This window comes from Meriones unguiculatus, chromosome 3 (genome assembly GCF_030254825.1).
Source record: "Meriones unguiculatus strain TT.TT164.6M chromosome 3, Bangor_MerUng_6.1, whole genome shotgun sequence".
In the NCBI taxonomy this organism is placed as follows: Eukaryota; Metazoa; Chordata; class Mammalia; order Rodentia; family Muridae; genus Meriones; species Meriones unguiculatus.
In genome coordinates, this window is record NC_083351.1 from 4967226 (window position 1) to 4978434 (window position 11209).

Sequence of the window (11209 nt, forward strand, 5' to 3'; positions counted from 1 at the left end):
GCAGAAAGCGGTTTTCTATGGGGAGAATGAAAAGGAACTGGGTAGATAGTGGGAGGGACAGGAAGAAGTTACCAAACTGGTTTTAAAACTTGGTGTTTGGGTCATAAATGTGTTAGCTATTTAAAAAAATCAATTGAGCAAAGGATAGTGGCAAATGCCTTTAATCCCAGTACTCAGAGAGGCAGAGGCAAGCGGATTTCTGTGAATTCGGGGCCAGCCTGGTCTACAGAGTGAGTTCCAGGATAGCCAGGGCTACACAGAGAGACTTTTGTCTAGAAACAAACAAATATAAAGAGGTTCAAAAGCTAGACGTGATGGTACACACTTGTAATCCCAGTTCTCTGGAAACTGACATGGAAGGGTCACGATTCAAGACAGGTGGGTTACATAGTGAATTCATACTGTTTCTAAATCAGTACTTTTGACCAAAAATCTAAAAATGTAAGGAGATGGGAATCAAAATCTAAATAAATATCTATATGTTATTATAATCATAAAGTAAATACATATGTAAGAAAGAGGAAAAGAGCTTTTGTACTGTATTGGTGAACTTTTTATACTCCAACAATTATGTTTGTAGAAATTTATTAAAAGGCAGTTAAAGCTGGGAGTGGTAGCACATGCCTGTAATCCCAGCAGAGGCAGAGGCAGGCAGATCTGAGTTCAAGGCCAGCCTGGTCTACAAAGCAAGTCCAGGACAGCCTGGACTAAACAGAAAAACCCTGTCTCAAAAAACCAAAAACTAAAAAGAAAGAGAGAAAAGCAGTTACAAAATAAAAATAAACAGTTGCCATTAAGTATAGTTAAATCTGTTTTCTGTGTCCTCGGCAGAGAGTGTCACCTTGGGGTGTCAGCCCTGGACCCTGAGAACACAGCCATCTCACCTGACTGCAGAAGAATCTAAGCATGTGGGGCTCACAGCAGCCGTCCTCTCTGCACACACACAGAAGGAAGAACAGAACTATGTGGACAGGTTCCGGGAAAAGATCCTGACCTCACCTTACAGTTGCTATCTTCAGCAAGAGAACAGAAACTGGGCTAAGTTCTCCTCTGTTGAAGGTAGTTAAGTGTTAGAATATGCCCTTTGATTAATATGAATCACACACAGGCTGAATTGTCCTTCTGTGGGTGACACACTGACACCCACATCCACAGACACTCAAGGCCTTCCTGTAAAAGGGTGTAATATTTGTGTGTGACCTGCTCATGCTTTCCATGTCCTTTCTTCTTCAGCTTACCTCTTATGTCACACTTAGCACACTGCACTATTTTAACTGGAGGGGCAGTGGGGAATCTGCACTTGTTCATTTTAGCTGTGCTTTTTCTGACTATTTTTACTCTGTAGGTGGCCAGGGCTGCAGGCATAGCCCTATGGCAGTGCAGGGCCAGCTGTGCCAGGAGGAAGGTGAACAACAGTTACACTTACTCCACAGCTTATGTAGGAGCTTATCAGAGTCTGGATCCAAGAACAGTTTTATAAGAAACTGATTAAAATGCTGGATATGGTTGATTTTGGAGCACTAATTTTTACCTAGAATTTTTGTTGATTTAGAACAATTTTTTTTAATTTTTAAAAGTATTGGCAAATATTTAATTCATTAGATCATACTTAAAATTACTTGCCATGACTTTCTCTTTATTTTTCACTTTTTCTGTAACATGCCTCCATCTTTATTATTTCCACAGGTTCTGCTTCTAAACACCCCAGATGTGGAAGAAGTGAGAAACGGAAGCACAAACGGAAGAAGTTACTGGTGCCTTTGGACACCAGCAGTCCCAGTGCTGACTTCTGTCCCCATGGCCGAGGACTCCCTCCAGACAGAGAGCCCTGGAGCCCTCCTGTCGTCTCCTCTCCTCATGCGGCAAGCCTAGCTTTGCCGCCAGCCTGGGTAGTTCCCAGCCAGGCCACTTATCTCCTTCCATCTTTTTCCCTACAAGATATGGCCTCTCTGGGAGTCGGGGCCTCTGCAGCTGAATGTCCACCTCTGTCTACTGGTCCTCAGTCTATTTCAGCTTTCCCTTCTGCTTCCTTGGATACCTTCATGACCATTTTCCTGCACAGCGCCCCCATCCTTCCTCTATGGTCAGCATCCTTCTCTCCATATCCGTTCCTGGGGGCCACTGGTTCTTCTGAAATGACACCCTTAGTACCAGTAATGGCTCCAAGCCTGGAACCAACTTCTTCAGACCAAAGGAGAGTAGAGGAGAATTGGGAGACACACAGTGAAGAGCCTCTGTTTATCAGTTCAAGGAGCAGTTCGCCATTACAGTTAAATTTACTCCAGGAAGAAATGCCGGCACCATCTGAAGCTCCAGATCCAGTGAGAGGAGGCATTGGCCCAGATGCTGAGTGTGTGAGTGATGCTGTCAGCACCCACGTGAGTGAGAAAGCCTGGGTCCTCACACTGATAGCCTAGCCATTAGTGGGTGATCTGCCTCACAGCTGGGATTAGGGCTCAGCTCTGCTTTGTGTAAGCAAGAATTGTGTCCCTGTCCACCTGTGGGCCAGAAATGAACAAGTCTTCTGTTCTTATGCTTGGGAAGGGCTTCCACAAATTCTGTCTTTCAAAAAAAAAAAAAATGTTGGTTAGTTATGTTTTTCAAGATAGGGTTTCACTCTGTAGCCCTGGTTGTCCTGGAACTCAGAGTCTGTAGACCAGGCTGGTCTCAAACTCAGAGACCTGCATTCTTCTGCTTCCCAAGATCTGGGACTGAAGGTTTGAGCCACCATACTGGGCCACCATTCAATTTATTTTAATGGATTCATCTGTACCTCTCAAATTCTTTTTTGTTTGTTTGTTTTTTGTTTTTGGTTTTGGTTTTTTGAGTCAAGGTTTGTCTGTGAATCACTGGTTGCCCTGGAACTCACTCTGTAGACAGGCTGGTCTCAAACTCAGAGATCCACCCGCCTGTACCTCCCAAGTTGTGGGATTAAAGTCATGCACCACCACCTTTTAAATTTTGATTCCCATGTATCAAACAGTATGATCATTTCTTATAAATTATAGCTGGAGTTGTGGTTTAGTAAAAGGAGTAAGCCAAATGACAGGACATGAATTTATAATTCATACTTTTAAACCTTTTTAATTAAAAGGTAACTACATTCTCCCTTTTCCTTTTCATTCCCAAGCCCCTGTCATAATCCCCCACTTATTCTTCTCAAATTCATGACCTTTTTTCAGTTGTTGTTATAGATGTGTGTAGCCCTTAATAATAATTACAATAGACATGAATTCTTAAATATCTGAATGCTGTACCTATGTGCATATTCCTAAATATGTGAGTTCAGTCTGCCCAGTCCATACAGTTACTTTAGTGTATGCGATTTCAGGGCTTATTGCTTGGAACTGGTAGGCTCTCCTGGGAAAGACTATTTTTCTCCCACTCTTGGTGTTCCTAGTTCCTTGAAGCTCTCTATCTGGGGTTAGGGGACCAACGATTTCCCCCCTTTCCATGTCAGCATGGCTGTTGTCCTGTCCTTGTTCAGGTCTTACTTAGAAAGCCATGTTGTTGAGACTTTATAGCTTCCCTGACATCTTTTAGGAGGCACGGTCTCTCAGTAGGCGCCCTGTCCCTCTGGCTCTTCAAAGAGATGTAGAATTCATGCCTTTCTGTGTACACTTGGAACAGCAGTGTGTGGATGAGGCAGGAGCCTGTGTTTGGAGCAGCAGGAAGCAGGCAACTTAGGCAGCCTATCCTCCCATGCTTATACATGTCGTTTTCAAAATTTGAAAAATTTTAGGTAAATTTTCCAAACTCTTTACCTAAAAAAAGCATTTTCAGATTTATCTATCAAATTAAACTTCAGAGTCTGGCATTCCTGAATTTAGGTGTAGAATCAAAAATAGGTGTTTTATTTTATTGTATGAATGTTTTGTCAGCGTGCATGTTGTACGCACTGGGTGCATGTCGGAAGAGGTAGTTAGATCCCCTGAGCCTGGAGTTTCAGACAGTTGAGCAGATGTGAGTAATAGGAAGTGGACCCAGGTCCTCTGCAGGCACATCTAGGGCTCCTAACTGAGAGGTCTTCCCAGTCACTACTTGTGATGGTGAGTGAATGGAACTTCCGGGGCTAGGAAATAAGACAGCAGCTCAGGAGCTAGGTAATGGTTCAGTGTTTCAGAATGCTTGCTGTGCAGGCCTGAGGGCCAGAGCAGGTCCCAGCACACATATCAGCTGTCCTGTGAACACCTATAACTCCAGTGCCAAAGGGTCCAAAGTTTGTGTCTGGCCTCTGCAGGCACCTGCAAACACCTGTGCACCTGTGCATATATGCACAATAAATGTTTTAAACTTAAATACAGTTTATTTAGTTTTAGTGAGGGTAGGCTGGGTACTCAGGTGCCACAGTGTATATGTGGAGGTCAAAGGACAGCTCTGGGAATTGGTTTCTAGGTGGGCCAGCTTCAGCAGAGCCTTTAACTTGGCTTGTGTTTCTATACGAGAAAGCTGGGGAGATGGCTGCCTCGTAGCTTATGCTGAGGATTGAATGATACATGGGGTTTCTCCCTCTGCATCTTGTCTTCTCAGAGGACTGGGACTTTGTTTTATCTGCTGTTGCATTCCTAGAGTTTGACACACTAGAACATAGAAGATGGCCGTATATGATTGCCAGATGACAGAAATACAGGAAAGCCCATGCTTGTGTGGTACCTGGCATGCAGCTGTTGTCAAGAATGCAACAGTTGCAAAGAAACTCTAGCCATGTTCTTGAGTCAGCCTTAAGCATCTTCACTTCTCATCTACATGTGTGGATCTCATTCCACTTCACACATGAGTGGAAGATCTGCCTTCTTGCTCCTTCCAGAAGTGTTAAGTACCTTTGTGTCCTTCCTTCCAGCACTGTGTTACAGGTAACGGTCACTGTGCCACCGGTGAGCTGGCCACAGCATCCGTGCACCAGGAGTCTCCATCCGCAGCTGCCTCAGGTAGTTGACCAGGAGAAAGCTTCTCACACTATTACCAGATCACTTTGTCCAAGGCCGCCTAGTGTATAAAGAAAATTACACACCAGTGTATAAAGAAAGTTTGGGGCTTCCTCTCCTCTTTTAGTAGGCTTTCTTGTGACTGTGTTTATTTTTGACAAAACTGGCATTGGTATAACTGTCACAGTCACCACTTAGAATATTCTATTGCTCTGGAAAGTTCTCTGTCACCTTTTACGGTCTGTGTTCACCACTCTTCTTACTACTGTGGTGGAACTTACAGGAGGCAGGGAAGGAGTGGAGGCCAGATCATCTTGGTCTGAGGTGGAGGGAGCTCAGCACAGCAGACAGGACCTGAAGTGGGGCCATGTTGCCACTTTCAGAGCCCTACCCCTGGCCCTGTGCACCCTGGCCCGAAGATTCTACCGCGGAGGGGCAAGTTGTCCAAACATGTGCCTATGAGGCTGTTTTATATTCAGACCAACCATCAGCCGCTGCCCTGGTCCTCTGTCCTGGCGCACTGGTGTGCTTTCTGCCACTTGAGTTTCTGTAGGGTTGCCTGAACAGTCCATGTGGAGGTTTTTGTGTTAAGAGTCTCTCAGAACAATGCTGTTGAGATTCTTTCTTGCTGTATATACTTGTGGTCTGTTCCTTTCTGCTGCTTACGAGGATTACACTGTACAGATGGTTATTGGGATTACACTGTATGGGTGGCTGTTTCAGGTCTGGGCCTATGATCAATGCTGTGACTTTCAATGTCATTTGAAATTGTTAGGTTATTTGGTAAGTATCTAGTTAACACCTTTAGAAACTGCCGAAGTTTGAACACCACCTCTTTTTGGCAAATAAACTTGTGACAGGTGTTTCCATTTTGCTGATGTTTGGCAGGAAGCAGTACCAGCAGTGTAGACTTCAGTAGCAGTGACTGTTCTGAAGTCTCTGAAAATGGACAGAGGCCGCAGGATGGACCGAGAGACGCAGCTTTCCCTGGGATGGCTGAAGAGTCTATCTGGAGAATGATAGAGCAGACGCCGGAGTGTGTTCTCATGACATACCAGGTGCCAGAGAGGTACAGAGCACTTCTGAAAAACAGCTCAATGTTTGCATGGTTTATTTCTTAATTCTAAAAATGTTACATTAGAGTTTATTAACTTTGTTGCGTGTACATGTGTGAATGTACCATGGCACACATATGGAAGCCTGTTCTCTCTGTCTGCCATGTGTGGCCCAGAGTCAGACTTGGCCACGAGGCTTGGTAAGAGGGGAGGCACCTTCGCCACAGTGGTGTGTACGTGGAGACAGGGTAGCAGCCAGTCATCACTCCTGGCCGAAGTGCCCTGTTCTTTCCAGCCGTCTCACTGGCTTCGTTTTTGGTTTCTAATGTGTTTTTTTCTATATTAAATGATTTTAAATGTTTTATATAAACATAAAAGATTTGTTTACAGATGTATTTACTTTAATTCAAGCAGTGACTCTTGAAGGAAGAATCGCAGCTACGCATGTGTAGAGCCATACAGAACAAACACGCTGGTCACCCAAACCAGGAGATTGGAGCACACGGACTGTGCTTCTAGGGTGCACATGTTCAGGAAGTTTCCTTTTGCCTCTAGCAGAGGAGGACCAAAGGAAAGGCATTTCTCGATGTGCTTCATTTAAACATCACACATTGTTTGCCACCGAGAAGCAGGTTTGCTACGTCAGGGTGGCAGATAATTCGCTTAAGTCTTTTTCTTTTTTCTTTCTTTTTTTTTTTTTTTTTTTTTTTTGGTTACACAGAGACAGGGTTTCTCTGTGGCCTTGGCCCTTGGCTGTCCTGGCCTTGAGTTTACAGAAATCCTCCTCTCTCTGCCCCACCAAGTGCTGGGATTGGAGGTGTGCGCCACCATGCCTGCTTCGGTTATGTCATAAGTCTGCAGACGTACAGTGCGTTGGTACAGGGAGAGAAGAGCTGTTCTCAGAGTCCCTCGTTGTTTTTAGGGCTAGGGAAGAGGTGCTTAGAGAAGACCTGGAAAGGCTCAGCAGCATGGAGCAGCGGCAGCCCCAGTTCTCCCCTGCGCAGAAGGAGGAGCTGGCCGAGGTGCGGTCCTGGGTCCACAGCCACGCTGCCCCTCGAGAGGCACACCCCCAGGTAAGTGTGTCACCACGCATGCCACCAGCCCAGTAACTAGTGCTCCTCACCTTCACAAGTACCTGTGTGTTTTAAATACAAAGTGTGTACATGTTAAATAATCAATGCAATATGTACTAGGTTTTGAATACAGGTCTTTTTGTCACTGTTGGTGAAGTTTCCTAGGGAGGCAGAAACAAATGTCTGTTCACCCCAAGTAGGGCATGACCACAGATCAAAGTACTGTTAAAGTAAAGGCCAGCTTAGCGAACCAGGGGGCCTGTTGAGCTTATATAGAGCATGGGTGACCCTAAAACAGCCACTCACCAAAGCCATCTCACCCCAGCCTGAGTGTGAACTTTATAATACAGCTCTGCAGATGGAGTCCTCTACCCTTCAGCCCCTTCTGCAGGCTTCCTAGGACTCAGCACAGCTGAGGTGAGATTACAGAGAACTGGGGGAAAGTGCAGGAAGGAGGCTGGGCTCTACAGCCTTTTCCTTTCTTCTCACTGCTTCCTCTGATGCCTGTCAGTCCACTCAGAGTGCAGCTTATTGGTCTTTCTCCTTTTGATGACAGTATCATTTCTGGCCTTCAAGTCTCAGTTCTCATTTCTCCCCAAATTTGTCTTTGAATACCTCCAGTGAGGTGTTTTTTTGTTGTTGTTGTTTTTTAACCTGTTTTGTCTTTTTCAGGTATAGGATGTTTTGATAGCTTCTTTGTATGTGTCCTCTTACTTTGTTGATGCTCCCATTTTTTCATGTATTTTCTTTCTGTGCCTTCTGCCTTAGTTAGGGTTCTGTTGCTGTACTAGCAGTGCTGTAAGCAAAACCCTCAGGAGGGGAGGACTTGTTTGACCTCACAGGTCACAGTCCATCATGAAGGGAAGCCAGGGCAGGAGCTCAAGGCAGGAACTGACGCAGAGGCCATGGAGGAACACTGCTTACTGGCTTGTTCCCCCGTGGCTTGCTCATTTTACTATTATATCAGCCAGGGCCATAGCCCTGGGATGGCACCATCCACAGTGAGCTGGGGCCTCCTACCTCACTCATTAATCAAGAAAACGCCCCACACACTTGCCTGTAGATCAGTCTGATGGAGGTATTTTCTTAGTTGAGGTTCCCTCCCAGATGTCTAGATTTGTGTCGAGTTGACAAAAACCAGCTTGTAAAAATCTTCCCTTAATTCAGCCTTTTCCTTGTTTTCAAACGCATCAGATGACATTAACATCAAATAACACACTTGTCTTTGCTCTCTTTTGGAGACCTGTGTCCCCTGTGAAGACAGAGGTTCAGTTGATGACACCACAGAGATCCAGGAACAGCACACAGCAGAAGACACCAGTTGAGCAACTGTGAAGATGTCTGTTCATACTCTCTGCAGGTTGTGTGAGACACAGAGATGTCTTGTCACCTCACCAAGGTCTTCAATGACAAAGTCACCCACACTAAGATCTTCCCTGGCTTTTATTTCGTTTTGGTTTTTGGTATCACTGGGGATCAAACCCAGGGCCTGCACACACTTCCTGGATCTTCCCTGGCTTTTGTTTCATTTTGGTTTTTGGTAGCACTGGGGATCAAACCCAGGGCCTTGCACACACTAGGCCGCAACTCTCTCCTGTTGACCTGTGTCCCCAGCCCTCCCTTCTCTGGTTTTTAATAGATGACATTTTCTCAAAGCAGGGGTATGCATAGGCTCTTGATCCTGATACTAAAACTGCCAATGAGAAGCCTTCTGTAGCTTAGCTGTCACCTGAAGACATCGGCTTGCCTCTGAAGAGGTATGTGTCTGATAAAAGTTGATTCAGAAGTCACCCTGAGTAAGTTACAAGCCTTAGTCTCGTTTGTTTTGTTCTGTTGTTACATCATTTTCTATTAGAATACTTGAAATTCGTCTGTAGGTCATGTGGATCTCGTGATGTTTTCCATGAGCTTAACACATTGATCTAAGCTTTGTACAGCATGGTGCTTCCTGATCGTGAAGAGACATTCCAGTTTTCTCACAACACAGTAGAGTACATCATTCTCTAGGAAATGTGCGATTATGGTTTTGGTTGTTTGAGCCTGTTCTTGTCCATAAAATTCCTGTTGATGGCTGCCTTTCATGCAAGCTCTTTCTCTAAGATCTGTCTCCTAGAACAAGGCTTACTCTTTGGAGAATTAAAGTTAAGCCTTGCATGTTAAAAAAAAGCCTCGTACTCACCCGGTAGCATTTTTTTAAAGTTCTTTCTGTTGTTGTTGTTGTTATAAATTAAATGTGAAAGGTTTTAAAAATTACATTAGTGTTATTCTGGAGGTGTGTATGCTCAGGCGTACCAGAACTAACAGTTAACTTTTTCTTTTCACGGAGTTCCACAAAGAGGTCTCCATGCTGACCAGAGGTCTGACTGGCACTGCCTTTTGTTTGCCCTTGAACAGGGGTAAGTGTTTGGGGCTGCAGAGTGAGACTACACTACGGGAGCTCAGTGACCCCAAAATCCCAAGAGTCAGTGCTCTCCAAGCAGCTCTGTCTCAGGAAGTGAGTGTGATTGTTCATGGATTTGTACACTCACTCTCTGGTGCTCTAGCTTACAGAAGCCCAAGGTCCCTTCTTCAAGTTGGACTGACTGTGTGACCCACACCATGGAGGTCAGAGGAAGGACCTGACAGGAATGAGCTTGCAGTAACCTTTCACTCATATCACTTCCAGCAGGCTATCTTCCCTTTCTTCCTTCCTTTCTCCTTCCTTCTTTTTCTTCCTTCCTTCCTTTCTATCTTTCTTTCTTTTCCTGTTGTTGTTGTTGTTGCTGTTTTGTTTTATTTTAGGAAGACATTTTTCTCCTCTGACAATTTCTAGCTGTTGATAAGTGCTCTGTCATTGTAGTCAGGACAAGGTCATGACGTCTGCTGGGCCCTTCTGCTCTGTGGCTCAGACTTTGTTTCTAAATTAAGGGTTCTCTGGATGGCAGTCCTGTCAGAAGGTGTCACAAACATTTTCAAATGCTGCCTGTGACATGTCTTGGGATTGTGTGGTATTAAGCAGTTCCATACAAGTGTTCCTGATGTGTAACTAGAGACTTCTCATAACCCACTCCATCTGGAGGGCTGAGGGGTTTCCGAGGCCTGTGTTAGTCAGGTTGGCCTTCTCTAGGGAAGGGCTCTGCTATTTGGAGCCACCGAGGGTCACCCGGCATTTGTGTACACACACATCAGACCTGACTTTTTCTGGTAAGAGAGGCCCTTTCCCATAGGTTCCGGATACCTGTTTCACAGTTCCGTATCTCTCTGCCTTACTCCAATTCTCATGGAGTCTGTTTCATGCCAGGCTTGATTTGAAACTGGTGCTTGTGGTCAGGTCTGTAAAGTCTCTTACCAAGGCTCGCCTCTGCTAGGACACTGTCAGTGCACCCAGCAACCCCTGCTGCTGAGCGCCGGTCCAGCAGAGGTTGCTGCCCCCCATGGGGGCCCTACCCAGGAGAACTGTTGTTGACACTTACTGACTTTTGTATTAATGACTAGAGAATTGGTAATAAAAGTATGTATTATAGACTTCAGTGTTTACATAAACCTTTCCCTAAAGCTTTATTTTCTTGGGTCAGAGGTCAAAATTTCTGAAAGCAGATAGTGTGGATGGATTGAGTAAAATAATTACTCACAAGGTGGTAAATTTTAACCAAATTGGCAATTTGTTTATAATTAACTGTGAATTTGCTTGTACTCAGTGGATATTAATCTTTTCATTTGGCATCTTTTTTGAGTAAAAACAATAAACAGTGTATATATAAAAGTGGAGAGTGCTCTTCATTGTGTAAGCAAGTTTTGAGCATGTGTGGTGTCAGCTAGAGCTGCTTCCTGCTTTCCCTGAAGGTCAACATCATCATTCTCACAAGTGTTTACCTTGTAAATTTGTCTTTGCTCCTGTTCTGGAAGACTGAGGCATTTGCTAGTATGTTTAGTCCTCGTTTTAGCCCTGAGAAGAATTCACTGGTTCCTGGATATTTGTATGTGTAGATATATGTATAATGCTATTGACTTATGCCAGTATAGCAAAATCATAAAAATTATTCCTGAAGCTTCTACAAAGTCTAATTGTTATTAGAGCAAAAATCTATATATCAAAATATAGAGCAGGACCCCAAATCCTGACCCTGGAGCCAGGAAGGCCTGAAGTCTTATGCCTTTCCAGTCATTTGTACCTTCC

General features: G+C 44.6%; 1 protein-coding gene across 3 annotated transcripts in view; it reads left to right on the top strand.

Moving 5' to 3' along the window:
* The window catches only part of Per3 (period circadian regulator 3), a 42021-nt gene extending 31226 nt beyond the window's left edge, over positions 1 to 10795 (top strand). For 2 of the 3 annotated variants that reach the window (XM_021656332.2, XM_021656335.2), the window contains 6 exons: positions 832 to 1059; positions 1687 to 2378; positions 4841 to 4928; positions 5814 to 5994; positions 6903 to 7053; positions 8295 to 10795. In XM_021656332.2, the coding sequence (XP_021512007.1) occupies positions 832 to 1059; positions 1687 to 2378; positions 4841 to 4928; positions 5814 to 5994; positions 6903 to 7053; positions 8295 to 8378 (1424 nt within the window). In that variant the 3' untranslated portion in view covers positions 8379 to 10795. The remainder of the gene's footprint in view (positions 1 to 831; positions 1060 to 1686; positions 2379 to 4840; positions 4929 to 5813; positions 5995 to 6902; positions 7054 to 8294) is intronic. The other variant, XM_021656334.2, reaches the window with a different exon arrangement.
* Positions 10796 to 11209: the final 414 nt, after the last annotated feature.